The 19803-nt window shown below is 41.8% G+C and overlaps 1 protein-coding gene across 3 annotated transcripts in view; it reads left to right on the top strand.

The window, feature by feature from the left end:
- The window catches only part of VCAN (versican), a 125865-nt gene that overhangs the window by 90755 nt on the left and 15307 nt on the right, over positions 1-19803 (top strand). For 2 of the 3 annotated variants that reach the window (XM_081930121.1, XM_081930122.1), the window contains exons 11-13: positions 170-217; positions 8367-8525; positions 10627-10709. In XM_081930121.1, the coding sequence (XP_081786247.1) occupies positions 170-217; positions 8367-8525; positions 10627-10709 (290 nt within the window). The remainder of the gene's footprint in view (positions 1-169; positions 218-8366; positions 8526-10626; positions 10710-19803) is intronic. The other variant, XM_081930123.1, reaches the window with a different exon arrangement.

The raw sequence follows: 19803 nt of genomic DNA, 5'->3' as shown, positions 1-19803 counted from the left end.
ATCTCTGTCTTCTTCTTCTTCTCTTGCACTCTGCTCCTATAGCTCAGGTTTTGCTTTTGGCGCCATTTCTTCCTGGCAGTACAACTCAGCCTTACTGTGCTATATAAAGTCTTCTTTACATATATAAAAACATTAAGTAAAATTGAACCTTCGTTGCACTGTTTACCAGATGCAGATGTGCATGTGAACCTGCTGCCAAAACTGCGCAGATGCAATTGTGAGTAGACAACCCTCCTTGGGGCAGTATAGCCAGAGATGGTTTCTTTTCCCCCTTCCTCCTCTTTTCTTTTTTTCCTCCTTTTCCTAAGGAAAATAAATGATTTCTTTGTTAGCAAAAGTGCTCCGTTTTATAAAGGAGTCAGTTCCCTGTCCAAATGTTTGTGATTGCTCTTGTCCCTCCCCACAGGCTCAGTTCTGGAAGTCATTGTAGTTTGGGAAGGAAAAAAGCATTTCTATTTGGAAATAGCTTCTAGCTCAGTTCCCACAGCTGAGAAGGACTGGGGGAAGCAATGCCACTTCTGAAAGCCATTTGACTAAATTAGATTTACAAGCTTTTGCTTTATATGTTTGCTAAACCCATTTCGTCTCATGCCCTGAAGTGAAGCCATCTTGGGGAGTTAGAGCTTGTCTGCACAGGACCCTGCTTGGCAGCAGGACTCTTCAGGCAGCTTAACTGGGCACAACATGTAGGCAGGAAAGTGGGATTAGAGTGGCCATGTGCCTTCCTTTATAGCAGACAGTCCTCTGTTTGAAGGCATCCTTTATTTGAAGGGTTGTCTAACCCAAGTCCCATTTAAATACCTTTAGATGTGAGAACAAGGAGCCTTACAGTTTCCAACCTGGAGACGTGCCCAAACTCAACCGCTCCCTTTTAAGCCTGATCTTCCTGCGATCTTAAAGAGGGAGATGGAGACTCCCAAAGGCTCTTTCTCCCTTCCCTATCAAGCCCAATCTCACTGCAATGTTAATGGGAGGGAGACTTGCAAAAGCTTCCAAAAGCCTTTGGGAGTCCCTCCGCCTACAGTCTTGCTTAAAGGGGACTCCGAAAGGCTTCTCCTCCCTTCTTCCCTTTTAAGCCCAGTCTCACTCCGATGGGAGCAGAAGGGATTTTGACATCAACTTTGGCCTGTGGTGCCAAAACAGTTCTCCACCTCTGCTCTGAATGAACTTACCTAGGGAGAGCCAGTTAAGACAGATCTGCCTCCTTGATGCATCTGAAGGGAACCTGGTAGAAGCTTTTGCCTGCTTCAAGAACGGGGGTGGCAGTGGGGAATCTAGTAGCCAAATATTTCTGCACTTTTCTAAAAACAATAGTTGCTTATAATTAACCTAATAAGGGTGTCTGATTCCTAAATATATATTATGCACATAATTATATTACCTTTCTTCTAAAAGCAAGAAGTTATATCTACCTTCCCTTGCTTGACTGATCTTTCAGACTGTAAGCTTCTTGATTGTACCACTTGTCTCCTTTTGTAAAACTGTATAAGATGGTCTACACTGATGGTACATATAATAGGCCCTGGCAAGGTCTGCTGGAATAGGCAACTTAGGGGGCAGCAGATCAGCATTAAGTCCCTAGCTCAGTGAAAGATACAGAAGTGCAACTTGCTCAGCTGGGACTCACCAGACTTGTTTTCCTTCTACCAGCCTTAGGCAGAGCAGCAGCAGCAGCCATGCTGTTGAACAGAGGTCTCAGGGACGCGGGTGGCACTGTGGGTAAAACCTCAGCGCCTAGGACTTGCCGATCGCATTGTCAGCGGTTCGAATTCCCGTGGTGGGGTGCGCTCCCGTCATTTGGTCCCAGCGCCTGCCAACCTAGCAGTTCGAAAGCACCTCCAGGTGCAAGTCGATAAATAGGGACCGCTTACCAGCGGGAAGGTAAATGGTGTTCCGTGTGCTGCGCTGGCTCACCAGATGCAGCTTGTCACGCTGGCCACGTGACCCGGAAGTGTCTGCGGACAGCGCTGGCTCCCGGCCTATAGAGTGAGATGAGCGCACAATAGGACATTTTAAATGTGTTGTAAAGTGCAATATGCAAATGTGACACTAGATGGTGACAGTGAGCTATGCTAAATTCTATGTATTTTTCAAAATGTTTTTTGAAAAAGCGTTTTCATAGCGTTTTTAATATGTTTGTAGATTCCACCAGAATTTGGATCTTGTGTAACTTTGCTATGGCTTAATTTACACCAGCTTGCTTTATGGCAGTTTCTTCTGCATAGGATTTCTCCCTTAATAATGATTAAATTATCAGGGAAGAAAATATGACAGTCCTAGAAAGAGGTTTAAATGACACACATGACAACATTTATACATAATTGTGGTGGTAGGTTGGTCACAAGAAATGTTGCATGTAAAGCACATTTCAGTTAATATCTTACCACATTTTCTTAATGTTAAGAACCTCAAAGAAGAGAAAAAGGCAAAACATGTTTATTTTCTTTTGTTGAGGGAATAAAAGTATGTGTTTTTGTCACTAACATAACATGATCAAGCAACCTAAGTTTTACTGTCCTAAACTCATTTGAATTCCCCCCCAACATAAAATTTATTGTCATTTCACCAAATAAAAAGCAAAACTATCTCTGCAATGATGGATCATCAACCAATTCTCTATTTTCTTGGAGAGGTATTTAACCAAATTTTTTTTAAAAAAGAAAAAAGAGAGATTCTGAGTAATCTTGCATGTCATGCTTCTGGTTGTTTTACTCATGTGTAAAATGTCATTTTGAAAAATTGTTGCCAGATCTTGAAACTTTGGAAAATTATCTTTCAAATGATACAGAACATGTTAACTACTGTATTTTTCGCCCTATAGGACGCTCCGTCCCATAAGGCGCACCTAGTTTTTTTGGGGGGAAATAAAGGGGAAAAATTTATTTCCCCCCCAGGTGCGGGGCTGGGGCGGGGAAAGCCCGAGCTTCCTCCGACCCCAGCCCCCATAACAGGCAACTCTCTGCAAGCCGTGGGAGCCCAGCGCCGGGCTCCCAAGGCTTGCGGACAGCTTCCTGAAGCCTGGAGAGCGAGAGGGGTCGGTGCGCACCGACCCCTCTTGCTCTCCAGGCTTCAGCGAATGCCTGCATTCGCCCCATAGGATGCACACACATTTCCCCTTCATTTTTGGAGGGGGAAAAGTGCTTCCTATGGGGCGAAAAATACGGTATACAGTCATACCCGGGTTAAAGTCGCTTCGGGTTGAGCATTTTCAGGTTGCGCTCTGCGGCGACCCGGAACACATTACTTCTGGGTTTTGCTGCTCACGCATGCGCAGACGCTCAAAATGACATCACACGCATGTGCAGAAGCGATAAATCGTGACCCGCGCATGCGCAGATGCGGTTTGCGTTCTGCTCTGGATGCAAACGGGGTTCCGGAACGGATCCCGTTCGCATCCAGAGGTACCACTGTATATGGAAATTAAAAAATGGGTCTGCAGGTTGACATGTTAATGGAATTATCCATTACCTAGCACATTTTGTATTCCATGTTTCCCCAAAGAACATCAGATGCATCCATGAAGTAATACTGTTTTTATCCTAAGAACAGCCCTTTAAGGTAAAGTAGGCTAAAAAGTGACTTGCCAGTAAACTTCATGGCAATTTGAACCTCGGTCTCAGTCTAAGTCCAATGCTTTATCTACTGTACCCCACTGACTTTGATAGTAATTGTGCTTCAGACTTTGCTTTTCTCGCATTTTCAGAGGACTTCTAAAACAAGACGAGGGTTATAGTCAAATGTTTGTTGCAACAGTTAAAAACAACAAGCCAACAGCTCTAAAACAATTTTTTAAAAGCAACTCTGCTTAGAATCTCTAGACAGCATAACTTAGATATGTCTGAAGAATAATATCCATGCTGAAGTTATCGTAAAGAGATGATGTGAATATATAAAACACCCGTCCTCCATAAATAAAAATGAACTGCTGCACTATAATGACTCCTGGGTTTAGTGAAACAGCTTTTAAAACACCATAAACATGCCAAGCTGCATTTCAATTCTTATATAATACATTTTAACTATGAATGCCTAGAATGTTGTAAAAGAAAGCATCTCTATGCACATGGGTCACATTGGATTACTATTATTTGTATCTAAATTATTCACTGATTCAGGAAATTTCATGGATTATCTAGTCTAACAGGCTCTTTGGTACTTAAAAAAACCTAAGACCTCTTTTTGTATATGGACCTCACATTAGCACCATCCTGTGGGTTGTATCTAATGTCAGTCCTGCTTAGAATAAACCCATTCAAATGGAAGGACATGGTTGACTTGGGTACATCAATTTCAGTGGGCAGAATTTAGTAGAGTGCAACCTTGTGGAAAGAAGGTGCAGTGGAGCTCTGCAGGGACTATACCATTTTGGAATGCTGGTAGAAAGTTATATGTTGAAACATCCACAAATATCCAAATATCCCTTCTCCTAGAAAATGCTTATGTCAGGAAGTAGGCTAGAATGGAACTCTTTTTCTCAGTGTAGATCCTCACTGGATTTGAACCACCCCTCCACCCCAAAGCATGATTTTTTAAAAAGAACATCTGTAAAGGGCTCAGGCACAACCCAAAGCAGCAGTGGAATTTTATGCCACTTGTCAGCTCCACTCTGGGATTCTGCGGTACTGGCAGTGTAATTGACACGAAGCCATTAAAATGTGCTACGTTGCCAAGCTTCATGTTTGCTTCCCTTTAGCAAAATTGAATTATAGGCTGATGCAAATGCTTTTCTACTGTGTGTTCTTATCGGGACCATCCGTCACGTGAAGATAGACAACGTGCATTTCATTATTTTATGTTTCAGTTTTACAGCTGCCTTCAGAAAATAATCCCTTAAATTTATTTAATATATTTAAAAAGGTCCCCTCCAGGGGCCTTTTTATTATTGTTTGGCTGGTCTTAATCTCTGTTGAGGTAGTACTCCAGCTTTGCATCTGTGAACTGCACAACAGCATGCACAACAACAGTTATTTTGTTCCATGGCTATTTTCAGTCATCAGTTCTTAAAGACCGCATTGCCAAAATGAAAAACGCAAATAATGTTTTTTTTTTTTATGAAGGCTGTGGGAAAAAACACAAGACCCTTCCATATTAGGGCCAGAAATCCACCTGGATCTAATTTTCCTTTCTCACTAGTTATAACTTGTGTGTCCTGTTGCAATGTTAAAACCTAGCACACAGGCCCAGTCCAACTAAAGTTATTCATGAAACCAGTGGAACAAATCAGTTGCAGCTGACTCGAATCCCATTGCTTTCAATGAGATTTAGAACCAAACTACGTGTGCAGCCATGTGTATTATATTCATGTTTCTTCCCTTTTCACATACAGAAAATTGAGAAGTGGGGGCATCTTTTCTTTTTTTACATGACAAAGGAGGTGAACAAAGCCATTGCCCCTCCCATAGTGCGACCTGTTGCTTAAAAATAATAATAATTCTGCCCACCCAGCTCATTTCTGATTTTAGGCCTTGTGTGTAGGAAGTGCTTCAAACATTCGAACACAGCATGATAAGATAGGGGGGGGGAAGGGGCCAAATCTGACACGTGTGTAGTTTCTCAATATTAATCTCCATCCTGTGTGTGGGCAGAGATGTTGGGGAATAGGGTGGAGTTGGGCAGGGGCAGACCATGCACTGAATTTCTCTGTAGAGAGGAGAAATTCTCCTACAGTTTCTCAGTGCGGGACTTTCCCCCCTCAAGAGGCTACAGTGCAACTTCACACCCTCCACAATACCCTGGACATACCCAGGGCATTGCGTGTCTATGTGTGGTGTGGAAGAGAGGAAATAGTGACCATAACAAAGAAATAGCAGAGGGAAATATGAGAAAATTCGGCAAAGTGGTTTTCTTTTCCATTGTGGGAGGAGTGAGAAAAGAAAAACCTCCAAGAAAAAACCAAGACCCTCAGCTCTAGATGGGATTTTGCTCCCTTTACCCACTTGATGCAAATATTATTTACACACACACACACACCACTTTACATGTCCATCAGGAAGACATGTGAAGATGTGAAAGAGTACAGCTTGCTGGCCTATGTCACTTTTCTTGACTCATAGTCATGACTAACTTTGTCAGGGTGTGGGCTGCAGCGTTTTTGAGTATTCGTTGACAATAGTCTTCATGCATCATTTTTATTATGGAAGTGAACTTCCTCGAGTCTCCATTTTCAAAGTGTTAGGAATCAGGAATGAATTTTCTTCACAGTTAAATCTGAAATCTGTGCCTCTGCCTTTATCTACTTCAAAATCTATTTGCACGGTGGAGATGAATTAAATCAATGGAAACTTTGCCATTGGCTTCACTGAGATGAACATTACTTGGGTAAGTTTGACTATCCTCAGCTAATCTTTGCTCAGTGAATCATGTTGTCTGAATGATATTACAATGGGGTTTGATCATTAGCTGTGATTAGAGCTTGTTTAGTCATGGAGTGTGAGTGCAGGAAGCCCCTCCCAGCCCTGTATGTTTAAAACTGTATCACTCAACAATGGTTAATGGGGGGAATAAGTGACCTTTAACTACCAAGCATAGGGTATGCTTTTGCTAAAGGAATTAAAGTGGGTCAGACGCCCAAGTGTGTGCAGGGCTTGCAGCTTCATTTATGCTGTCTTTTTTCCTATGAAATGTTAAAATGATATCACGGTCTTTTAAGCCGTTAAATGACACAGATGAGGTTGTTCCATTTTTTATTTTATTTTTTTGCAATTCCACGTGGAATGTGGTATCTGGCATCTGGTGTAGAATTTCCTTTCTGCTTTCTAGTGCTAATGGCTGAGTGTATGCATCTGGAAAACATACAAGCCATGGCCCAAATCCAAAAAGCTCTATATGCAAATAGCTTTCTTTGAAGATGTAACTGCAGCAGCTCCCTCTGATGAAGAAGCAACCTGTACAGTACACTGTTCAGATGAGAAAGTGTCCTGATTCTAGTGTAATGAGAGCCACTGCCTGTGATTAGATCTTCAGGCTTAGTTGCTGTCCTAGCTGGGTCCTGGGTCTCAAGGGAACTTCCAGATAATGGAGCTATTGTGGGCACAGTCAGCAACCAATCCAAGGCCAGTCTGAGGTCTGTTGCCAGACAAGAAGTATTTCAAATGAGGGCTCAGGGAAGGTCTGATTTCAGGCAAGCAGTATCTTAGAATCAAGTCAAAGAGAAGTGTCCTCAGAAGGAAGACCTTACTCATAAGACCATTACTCCCAAGGAATCTTTCCTCAAAGTCTTGCACGTCTCCATTTCCATCTGTTGTTTAAGGCATCGGTCACTCCTGCAGGCTCAGAGCCCATTAGATCTTGGCTGCTGATGTCTGGACTGGTAGCCTAACACATCCTTATCTCTAAATCTAGCTGGTTCCTGGGCTTTGCTCAACACAGGGGGCTCCAGGTCGTTCTCAGATGAAGAATCCCCTGGGAGAAAGCACACAACTTCCTTGGGAGGTGTGGTCCTCAGGAAGCTCTTTATGTTCATGGGTCAGAGCTTTTGGGTGTAATAAGGTTATCTGTCTGTTCGTTGTGATCTCTGCCAGTGGGCCTTCACTTTCTAACCCTCAGTAGAATTCAGTTCTCCAGACCACTTCCTTGTCTTGCACAATTTCTTCTTCAAAGTTGGACATCAAAGAGATGCTCTTAGTTTGCTCCTGTGATTCATTCTATGCTCACTAAGGTCAGGGCCTTGGGTGTGGTTGTTGTTGTTTAGTCGTTTAGTCTTGTCCAACTCTTTGTGACCCTATGGACCAGAGCACACCAGGCACGTCTGTCTTCCACTGCCTCCCGCAGTTTGGTCAAACTCATGTTCGTAGCTTCGAGAACACTATCCAACCATCTTCGTCCTCTGTCGTCCCCTTCTCCTTGTGCCCTCCATCTTTCCCAACATCAGGGTCTTTTCTTGGGTGTGGTAGCAGCATGTTATTTGGAATATGCTTTCAGTGAACATCAGCCTGATACCTACAGTATTGGCATTTGATCTCCTGCCTAAAATTCACCTGTTTGTCCCGGCTTTACCCTGAGGGGTGATCCAGCTGTTTCCAGCTGATGTGTAATGTATTTTGTATTTGTTTCATGGTTGCAATTTTATTGCTGATTTTATGCTGTTCACCACCATGGTCTCCCCCCACCCCTTAATGCTGATGTTATGTAATATTTTCCAAACAACAATCTGCAGAAGGCACACACTTACTACATAAATGTTATTCACAGACTCAAGTTTATTTTTTTTGAGTGAAGCATTTGAGCGTTTCTGTATGCAGAATGTCTGGTCCCCTTGCCAGTGAATGTTTCATTTTGGGCATTTCAGCATTGGCTCTGCCAATGGGCAGCCCCTGGGCATTGCCAACCCATGTTTACAATAAGAGTTTTGCACTTGTTTGTTGCAGATACCGAAACCTGTGATTACGGATGGCACAAGTTCCAAGGGCAGTGCTACAAATACTTTGCTCATCGGCGCACGTGGGACGCGGCAGAGAGAGAGTGCCGCCTCCAGGGAGCCCATCTGACCAGCATCCTGTCTCATGAAGAACAGCTCTTTGTGAACCGTATGTGGCGTTTTGATCCAACACTGTTCCTGAGGATGCAGAGGCAGTGGAAATGGCTGTAAAATAAAATATCCACCAGGCCTCCAAATATTTTATTTTATGTTTTGCTTTCTGAAATGTGTGTTATCGTTTATCCTTTTTAAAAGAGGACCTTTTGTCCTTGACCGCTACTTTGTTCCTTTCAGCCCAGCTCTAAGGATCTGCCAAACTCATTAGCTAGAGTGGGAGAAATGGCTGATCGTTGGAGGGATTCATCTTTCACAATCCTAAAGAATTTAGTTCATGAGAAAAAGACATTAGAAGAAGAATTAAGTGAGGCATTTTATTCCAATGTTTTAATTTTATTTTAGGCTCACTGTTTAGACAGTCTCATCTCCAGGCACTTTAAAAATACTGTTGCTCGCAGGAACGACTGCATCAGTCACTTTGCGTTCTGCTACGAGTAGCTGACATTGGTTGCAGTCCCAGGTGCTATCTGAAAATCCAAATTCTCATTCCAGGCTAATGCACATGAGGTTCATTTCAAAATGCTCATCATTAGCTGTGTTAATGTTTGGGTAAGATGTTTATTCCCTGAATAAGTTCTTGGAAGAAAACACATGTTCGTTCTGGGTTTGTGTTGTCTTCTGAGAAGTCGCCAGGTTGTTGATTTTCTGCCAAGTCGTTTGGCACATCCTTCATTTCAAATGTTTCTAAAAATTGCTTCAGGAGGATATGCATCCCTGGAAATAAAAATCGGCACACCAGCATGGCACAGCAAAACATTAGAAATAACTAGGAAAATTAAAGAAGGAAATATTATGGTGGCCATTTTTGTTATTTGTAGCTTATTGCATTTTCTGTTTTTTATATTAAACAAGAAAATACAATCAGCATGGGGTGAGGGTTTTCCCCCCTTCAAAAAATATAAATATTATGTTTTCAATTGGGCATTATTTAACTTCTATGTGCTCATACAAATGTGACACACTCTTTTTACCTCTTCCAGGGAATATTCTACATACAAATTGTGGTACATAACAAAATGGTTAAATTACTGTCATCTACTCACATCATTCTCCAACTCTAAAGAGCTGGACAGCCTGATACATCAGGGTGCAAAATATGCAATGGAGCACCCACATGCGCACTGAAGTTGCTGGATCACAGTACGTGTGAAATCAGCACAGCCATTGGACATTTGTATTCAGGGACTGTAAAAAATAACAGCAAATGGAAACAGTAGTGATCAAGATGAATGACCATGGGTGGTATTCTACTAATCAGTACTATCATCATGAGGATTTCCACTTGCCCCCCCTCTCCCCCTCTTACACACCCTCCTCAAATCTTCTTGAGGGACCTGGAAGAACCCTTAGAACAGTTTTAGGGGGCATGCAGGAATAGGGGGGAGAGGAGAAGAATGTTCTGTTGCACAAGCCAAAATCTTTGTAGTTGTTGGCATTCGTCTGTCTCAAGAGACAGTGGAGTGTGTCTTCGGGGATGAAATCAAATTACTGTGCTAGCAACAGCAAAGTGACCTCCTTGGGGTACAAGCCTGGACAATGTGTATGAAGGTCCTGGACTGTCCAGACAACAAGACCCCCCCATCCTCACTGATGTGGTCCAATGGAAAGCAGAGCAGTACATTTGGCACTCTTGCACTGATGGAACAATTGCCTTAGTACTATGTCAAATTCCACCCCCTTTTTTCATAGATAAATTATTAGTCTGATACCATAAGGGCATTGAGAAGTTTTACTTATTTAAGTGTAACAAACTAAACAAGCCTGTTCAAACACTGGCAAGTGTCAAGCATTTTATCATATACAGCCATCTGAAAAGCAAACCAACTATCCAACACTTTAAGAGTAGTCAGCAGCAAAATATGAAATCATTGGGGGGGGGGTTGGAAATGTGATTTAAAAAAAATAAATAACTTCAGTTATAAAAAGGTGGAGCACACTGCGGATATTCATTTATTTTCTCTGTGAAAGAATAATCATTTTGAAGCACACACAGGAAGGCTAATTCAAGTCTATGTAAATACTTTCATTTTGAGATAATTCCCTTTTATGGGAAAGTTGGTTAAAAAAAATTCACTGGTTCTGTTTCCTTTTAGGAATAGGACATGACTACCAGTGGATTGGCCTAAACGATAAGATGTACGAGAGTGACTTCCGCTGGACTGATGGCAGCGTGCTGGTAAGAGACCTATAAAACAGTATCTGGAAAACGTTTCAGTTGTTTGTGACATCGCTTCTTAGAAAAGAAAATAGGTCAGGCTGCGAGAACAATGGAGAAAACTATATCCTAGCAAACAACCAGCCTGATTTGCTATGGTATGGTGTTCTTATTATTGTAATGTAGGGCAGGCAATAATAACGCCAAGGTAGTTTTGGATTTGAGCCCCGGTGAGTGTGACACTTCACGTGTTTGTACATAACTTTCCTTACTCCTGGTTCAGTCTTTCTTTCAAATTCCAGCTCAAAACTTACCTCTTCCCTTAATCCTTTTGCCCTCAACCTCCAACTAAAATAAAGTGGCATATGCTTGAAGTATTCCATCTTAGCATTTGCTCATACTCCTTTCTACTGTTGCCCCACCCAACTGAATTAGATTGCATGCCTGGGACAAAGACATGTCTTTTGCTTGTATAATAGGGCGAAGTAAGAGAAATGGTGGTAGGGTTTCCTTAGCAACTTAAAAACGTAGCTTATACACAACCATTGTATGGGCTTTATGCAAATGGCGGATAAACTGTGGCTCTCCAGATATTTCCAAACCAAGACTCTCATCAGCCCCAGCCAGCATGGCAAATGACCAGAGATTATGGAGGCAGTTGTACTTCAGCAACTTCTGGAGGGCGTCAGGTTAGCTGCACCTCCTCTAGGCATTTGCTTAAACTAGGAGGGATTCAGGTTAGATCAGAGGTCGGCAACCTAAGGCCCATGAGCCACAAGTGGCCCATGGGGGTCGTTTTACCGGCCCCGGAGCCGAGCTGCCTGCTCAGCGAGTCCCTGCATGCTGGGCTAAACTGGTGCAGCGTGGCGTGGATACTCGTTTTTGCGGTGCCGGAAATTGCGCCTGCGCAGACACAAACGCTGGAAATCGCGCATGCGGGGGGGGGGGGAGCTAGCATCTGGACCCCCTGAATACAAACCACTGAGGCTCCTATAGTCCCAGCTGAACTGCACAAAGGCTGCCAACCTGCAGCCACAAGAATAGGCACCCAACGTCCCACACTGAAGTCCTTGCCTTGCATGCATTCTGCTTTGGAGACTGAAGTCTTCCATGTTCTGTTTTTTTTCTAAAGGCTTAAATGATATCAACATGAATTTTTATCCTAACACAAATTGCTGTGGTGGTGTGGATTTTCTCCGATACCTTGGTGTGGGAGGGGAAGCTTAAATCTGCCCTCCACCCCATATTGTGCTCCTTGGAACAATTCCTGCTCCTTTTTAAAAAAGCTACAGCATGATTACTAATGGCGTCTTATTCCTGCCACATGTAGCTAGGCCCTGACTGGGATGGTGTGGAACATTCTCAGATTGATTAGCGTGAACTGAAGTCGGTTCACTCTCCGACCTAAGTGCAGATGCTTTGCAACAAAATACCGCATAAATTCAAAAGTAAAGCAAATAAAACTGCTGCTCACTCAGTTGCCCCTTTCTTTTTTAAAACAGGGTTTTGTTTCATCCAAGTCAAAAATGCCTTTTTTCCATATGAAATGTATATGATTTTTAGCCTGTGGATTGTGCACAGATACTGGGGCTACGCTTCCTATTTGCCTTCTGTTGTCAGGACTCCAGGAAAAGGTCTGGTCCTGGCATCACTTCTGACTATCACACATGTCAGCTTCAGAAAGAAGTCACTGAAGAATCCGCCTTGATTGATTACCATTTAGAGTTTACCAGAGGGTTTGAGCGGCTTTGTGTGTGTGCATGTGTTTGAAGGACCCTTTTCTTTAAGAGCTGCTATTTGCTGCAGGTGACAGTGTAGAAAATGAAAAAGGGGAGCAACTCTTTCCTTCTCTTAATGTGCTATATTGCTGACACACTTTATTGCTGGAACAAATGTGCTTTATTGTGCCTTGAGGAGTAGTTTCTCTTGGCGTGTGGCAGGAGAGAGCCTGTTTCTCCCCAGGGCACCCTCCCACCCCTTTTTTTCCTCGTTCTTGGAAGCTTCACACATTCTGTCTGTATTGTGGGCTTGAATGGCCTTGTTCTCCACTTGCCATGTTTATCCTCCCCCCACCCTTTCATGATTGAATGCATTCTAGCACTCCAAGAATTGTATTCGCAAGATCAGCCTGTCTTCAAGCTAGTCAGTATTAAACATGTGATAAACCTCAGGGTGGGAGAGCCAAGAATGGCATGGAACCAATCTTCAGACTCCAGGAAATGAAATCCTAATTCAGGCTTTTGAACAAACCCGAGTGTTAAATTTTTAGCTTCTTTTTTGAGATGAGGAAAAGAAGGCATTTGATGAGCAGGATAAGGACATCTGCCAACAGACCTCTTTCCGTCTGATCTCCATCCCATTTTTTTCTTCCTTTCTGTTAACCACTTCCCTCCACTTCTTTTCTTTAGAAACAATCAATAACGTTTATGCTTTTTCCAGCTTATACAAACAGGATTAAAGCCAGATTTAGCAGTGATTAGAGTAGTTGTACTGAAATCAATAGAACTTAATTCAGTCATTGCTAACATTAATGGATATCTTCTAAGCATGACCAGTATTTTATGCATCCCAAAGTGTTAAACAGCATGCCTCTGAATATCAGTTGCATGGAAATAACAGCAGAAGATGCTATTGCACTCAGGTCTTGCCGGGGTTTCCCACAGATGTATTGCTGGTCACTGTGGGAAACATGATCCTGGACTCGACTGATCTTCATTTTGATCCAGCAGTGCTCTTATTCATTTCTTATGTAAACTTCCTGCCTTCCCAGCTCACTCAGCAAAAGAGAACTGGTCCCAACTTCCACTAGTTGCAATGAATATAATTTTAACCCGCCTTCCTTCCAAACACTACAATTCTACGATTCTGTGCATCCTTTTTTATTTAAAGGGATGGGGAAATGTTGTGCGAGAGTTTGGAGAGGAGGAAGGCAGGGGACTAGGGTATATGAGAAGTAGCAAAGAAGTCTACCATGGCTGTATAAGCTTGCGCTCTTCATTGGCAGGTTGTCAAGAGCTGAGACTACAGTGGTACCTTGGGTTAAGAACTTAATTTGTTCTGGAGGTCTGTTCTTAAGCTGAAACTGTTCTTAACCTGAGGTACCACTTTAGCTAATGGGGCCTCCTGCTGCCAACGCGATTTCTGTTCTCATCCTGAAGCAAAGTTCTTAACCCGAGGTACTATTTCTGGGTTAGCGGAATCTGTAACCTAAAGCACCTGTAACCTGAAGTGTCTGTAACTCAAGGTACCACTGTACATCTTATCTGCACATTTTGATACAGCTTTTCCCAACTTTCCAACTAATTAATGAGTGTGCACTGTGTTTTGAGCTGAATTCTGACACAGGTTATAGAATTGAAGGGAGTAACAAGTTCACTTGATAGTTCCTTGCGTTGTTTTATTAAGCAATGACTTATTGTGTATTTTCCTGAAAAACTCTGCTATTCTGTATACCAGAGTGGCTAACCTGCAACCCTCTAGATGTTGCTGGACTCTATTTCCCATCATCCCTAGCCAGCATAACCAGCAGTCAAGGCTGATGAGAGCTGGAGTCCAACACTGAGCGCCACAGGTTAGCTATCTCTGCTATAGATAGGAGAGTGGTAGTACTCCCGGGGGTGGACATGTTGTGCTCCTTCTGGGGTAGTTTGTCCACCTTTGGTCCCCACGCTGCACTCAGCTGTCACCTGTGGTTCCCAGAAACTGTTAGCAATGTCACAGCAGCCACACCCTGGGAAACCAGTGCAGTGATGCCTAACAAACAAAAGAGGCTTCATTGTGGATTGTACCCATCTGGGATATCCAGTGTATGTCACTATGATGCTTTCTGAAAGAATAATCCCACACTGGCCTAAAGGCGCAACCTTGCTGATACATCTAGTCAGTGCCTAGATGGGTGATAGCTTTGAAACTGCCTGTACACTTTCTTGGGCTCCATGATGGAAGAAAAGCAGAAGATAACATATATTTTAAAATGTGGGATATGGAAGTGTAATTAGTAGGCAAGACAGACAGATAAATGAATGAATATATCCAACACAGAGTTCTGAAATAAATTATGAATTGGCACAATGAAATATTTTCAGCTGCTGTCAGCTTTGTCTTCAGAAATTCTCTTCTGTCACTTCTGCTTTTGTTTTTCTTCTTTTTCTGTTTTTTTCTTCTTCTTCATAGGAACAGAACATTTTAATGGGAAACTACCATGGCAAATTATAGAATGTGCTTTGGGGTTGCTTCAGTGCAAATCTTTTTCATGAAGTTATTGAGGAAGTCCTCAGCTTTCTCATTCTGTCCATGTAAGGCAATTTGTTTGGCAAGAACTAGCAATATACATTTTTAGAATTGTGTTTTATAGGATTGGAGGAAACAGATTATCTATTCCAGCTGTTTTTGAAGTCTCCAAGGATTCTCTATCATAAAGCTTTGCTCCAACTGGTTAAACTAGGAAGGGCAAATGAGCGGAGGGAGAAAGCCCCAGGGTGGTTGGGGGGGGGGATGTACCTGAGATCAAGAACAATCGCATAGCACTTTTGTTCCAAACCATTCCATATTTAATTTCTAGCTGTAGTGATAGCTTTTGTCTCATGTGGAGAAGCATCTCTTATTTTCAAATCTTAGAAGAAAAATAAATTTTGGTTGAAATAATTTGTTTCTTGACCAAAAAAATCCCCCCCCATTTTTTGAACCGTAAAGAAAATAAAAATATAAATGAAATGAAATTTTTAACAGGTATATTTGTATAGTTGGTGGCTATAGCTTATTGAAAACTAAAGCTCGTAAATGTTTGATCATTGCTAGAGTCTAGGGAATTGCACACAGAATCACAGATTTATAGAACATAATCATAGAATGATAGAATTGTAGAGTTAGAAGGGACCTCGAGGAATCTCAGCTAAAGCATCAATGAAAGTTGGCCATCCAACCTTTGCTTTAAAATCTCCAAGGGAGTCCATTCCATTGTCGAACAGCTCTTACTGTCAGAAATTTCTTCCTGATGTTTAGTCAGAATCTTGTAACTTGAATCCATTGGTTCAGGTCCTAGCCACTGGATCAGAAGGAAACATGTTTGCTCCATCTTCTATGTGACTGCCCTTTAGATAGCTGAAGATGGTTACCATATCTCCTCTCAGTCTCCTCTTACCCAGACCAAACATGCACAGCTCCCTCAACCGTTCCTCATCCGGCTTGGTTTCCAGACCCTTGATCATCTTGGCCGCCCTTCTCTTCTACCCAATTTAAATCTTCTACCCATTTTTAAATAAGGAGATACTTGGGGGAATCTGCAGTGTTCCAGAGACCAGAAGATGTTCATATACAAGTCTGTAAGACTTGCTACATATGTTCTCTGAGGGCTTCCACCTGAAATTCCCATTGGAACCAAGACTTGAGAGAAGACTTATTTGAATCAGGAGAAACTAGTTGCATGCTGAAATACAGTAGAGTTTTCATTTCAATAACTTCATTGAATGGCAACTTTTCACTCTTTTGCCCAGTAGTACAGTCTTTGCACAATGCCTTTGTACAAGTAAGGATCAACTGCTATATTGTTAACAGAATACTTCATCAATCAATGTGTTAGACGAGAAGTGTAATTAAGAATCAAGGGTCTACCTGTTCATTTTCAGAATTCTTGGGTTACTTTTTCCCATGGAAATTATCAGCTGTTGGCAATTTACCAGAATTAACAACTGTAAAAATACCAGACTTGTGCACTGCATTTTTTTTTCATACCCTGACTGGAATGCATACGAAGTTAACAAAAATAATTCCAGTAAGTGGAGTAAGCTTCTAATCCATGAGGACTCATTGACAAGCAAAGCTTTGCAGGAAAAAATGCTTAGGTCATTGCAGAGCCAACCACGAGCTGTCACACTGGAATCATTCTTCATGGACCAAACAAAATTGCTTTCATGCATTTCACCAGTAATACCTCAAGTTTTTCAAAAGCTTAAAAAAAAAAGTTTGGGAAAACCACCCAAGAATAAAAAGGAGAGAGAGAGGGAGAGAAATGCAGTTCCTAGTATCTTGCACCCTGGAGGTGTCTGGAATTCAGGAGGGCTTCCTATATAAACATAGCTCTCTCTGTAGGGTTCATGCTTAGCATTAAAGGAGCTTTATTAAAATTGCCGCAAGAGTTTGCATATGAACTGAACTGAACCTCATGAACAAAAGCAAGTTAAGACTTCTTACCAATGTAAAGGCATAATTTGCTGCAGCTCCTGACCCAAGCACTTTTGAAAAGAATTTCAGGTCTCAGGTTTAATACCTGGTGTCCCCAGATATGTCCAACTCCTGGGATTCCCATAGGCATCTGGTTTGTCCACTAAGAGAACAGAATGCCAGACTGGGCGAGACTTTGGTTTGAGCCAGAAGGACTACTCTTACGTTCTTATGGAAAGCTCACAAGCAGATCCAACTTGGACTCTCTTGTAGCCTGATACGCCTTGCTCCAGGTTTTGTAGCAATAATAGCTGTGTGCAAAGTCTAGACATAATATACTAGACATACCATGGTTTGTTCTAACCATAGTTCAGAAGCCCCACATTACGGTGTGACCTTCCAGGTGTAAAATATGCAAACCATTGCTTAGAGCTGCTTGTCTAGTGTTTCCCATCTGCTCAGTACTCAGCTTCAGAGCAGAGACTTGGCTTAGTGCTATGCGTGAGCCAGCCCATTAAAGCTAGGGTTGCCATATTTCCAAAAGTGAAAATCTGGACACAGAAGTTTATTATTATTATTATTATTATTATTATTATTATTATTATTATTATTAAAATGATTTTTATTTATATACATTTCAGTAGTTTAACCATAGTTCTAACATTTCAAACCTCAACTTCCTTCCTCCTCTTTCTGCGGTTCCTTAAATTTATTTTATCATTTCCTGCATATTCTTACTTATTCTTTTATTCATCTATTTTGATTATATATTCTTTTGAAACTGCGGATTATTACAATAATCTTGCCAATGTTTTTATCTGTTGGACATAAAAGTTGTTCAGGAGCTTTTTTTTAGTTTTGCACAAAGTTGTTGATCTCTCCCCCCCTTTTTTTCCTTTGCAATTTTTTTGGAGTTATTCTTAAGCAATTTTGCCAAAATCTGTGCTTCCAATGTATGGCAGCCCTAATTAAAGCAAGTCATTATTTACCTATACAGTGGTACCTCAGGTTACATACTCTTCAGGTTACAGGTGCTTTAGGTTACAGACTCCACTAACACAGAAATAGTACCTCAGGTTAAGAACTTTGCTTCAGGATGAGAACAGAAATTGCAAGGCGGCAGCAGCAGCAGGAGGCCCCATTAGCTAAAGTTGTGCTTCAGGTTAAGAACAGTTTCAGATTAAGAACAGACCTCCGGAACGAATTAAGTACTTAACCTGAGGTTCCACTCTACAAGCCATGGTGCCATGTGAAATCTGAACTACAAAAGGATTTGACCATGGGTTCTTCACATTTCAGTCCTGTTGGATTTCCATGGGAAGCACATGGGAATTTTATGATTCAAGTCTTAGAAGCCTGGGTTGCTGCCCAAACTGGGGGGAAAGCCTTTATCATATAAACACAGGGGCATCTGTTGATCAAACAATTCCTGTCTCTAAGGTTTGAGTTCCTAAAGTTCTGCTGCTTCCCCCTTTTAATTACTTGAATTCTTTAAAAGAAAAAGAAGAAAAAGATATGCACATGCTGTAAATAGCCCCCTTCAGACATCATTAGGAGGTGTTTAAAAACCTTGTAGGGAAATTGCATTTCAAATAATTCAATTAGATTGGCGAGTGCCAACTTTGATATCAGCAAAGCCTAACCATGTAAACAGAAAAAAAGCAGGTATTGTTTTTGGCACATTTTCCACTGAACTTGGATGACTACCATTTTGCTATTCGGGACCTTTGCAAGCAGGCGAAGCTGTAAAGGAGTCCACTGGAACCATTCATGTTATGGATTAACTACTTACAGCTACTCGGGGTTGTGCGCTGGGCCTCTTTCTCACAGGGGGGAGTTATTCATATCCTTTGGAAAACGCTGCTGATAATTAGTACTTTGTATGGCAGTGAGCTCACTCACATTACACAAGATTAGTGCTTTATTAAACGAGCAGACTGGTCCCTGCAGCCAGATTGTGTCTCACCCCTGGCTTGCTGGCAGCAAGGAAACAGGCGCATTGCCACTTTAAAACTGTCCAGAAACCTATGCTCATTTCTCTTCCCTTCCATGCAGACACATTTCACATGTTTATAATATGGGTTTTCAGGATGCCAATGGGAAGAGGCAATGTTGAAACAAAAGGAAACAGAAGTTCTTTATGCGAAAAGAACAAAGCATTTTCTTTCTTTCTTTCTTTCTTTCTTTCTTTCTTTCTTTCTTTCTTTCTTTCTTTCTTTCTTTCTTTCTTTCTTTCTTTCTTTCTTTCTTTCTTTCTTTCTTTCTTTCTTTCTTCAGTTTTACCCTACACAAATCTGCGCCTGTGCCCCTTTCAGAGAGAGTATAAAGGAAGGTGGGGAGGGGCGAGAGACCGTGAGCCTTCCATGGAAGAAAGTTGCCTGGGAGAGTTAAATAAAACAAACAACCCCCGCTTGAGAGTGCTGCAGGCAGACTGCAGACAAAAAGCCTGTTGTGCCAAAGACCCCCGGGACCCTCGAATAAAAGGATTTTAAAACTTAGCAAATATTTTCATTTTTGGTTGGTACGGCTTCAATTTAAGATACCCATTTGACCTACTCTGAGGAAGAGGAGGGGAAAGCCTGCCACTATAATTACTTGAAATATATTGTTTGGTGACAAAATCGTGTTTGTTTTGCTCAAACTAGTAAAGAGGCATTTGTTTGGAATTTTTGCTTAGTGAAACAAGGTAGCCCATTACCTTCAAGCAGCATATATATGGGCGTTTTGCTTTGTTTGTTTTTTTAATCTTTGGGCTGGAAGAAATGAATCTTAGAAGGCAGAAGCAGATTTAGCCTGGAAGTGTCCCTCTTTTCCAGAAACGTCCCTGATTTAGAGAAGGCGTCCCGGTTTCTTATTTGACTCCAGAATGTCCCACTTAGGATGTACCTATTTTCATTGGATAAATATTCAAGGCCTTAGTTTTAACATCCTCAGTTCTTCAAAGACTCAGACTAAT

Source organism: Podarcis melisellensis (assembly GCF_964234715.1).
Source record: "Podarcis melisellensis genome assembly, chromosome: 11".
In the NCBI taxonomy this organism is placed as follows: domain Eukaryota; kingdom Metazoa; phylum Chordata; class Lepidosauria; order Squamata; family Lacertidae; genus Podarcis; species Podarcis melisellensis.
The sequence above is the reverse complement of the archived record's forward strand: the minus strand, read 5'-3'. Positions and strand labels throughout refer to the sequence as shown.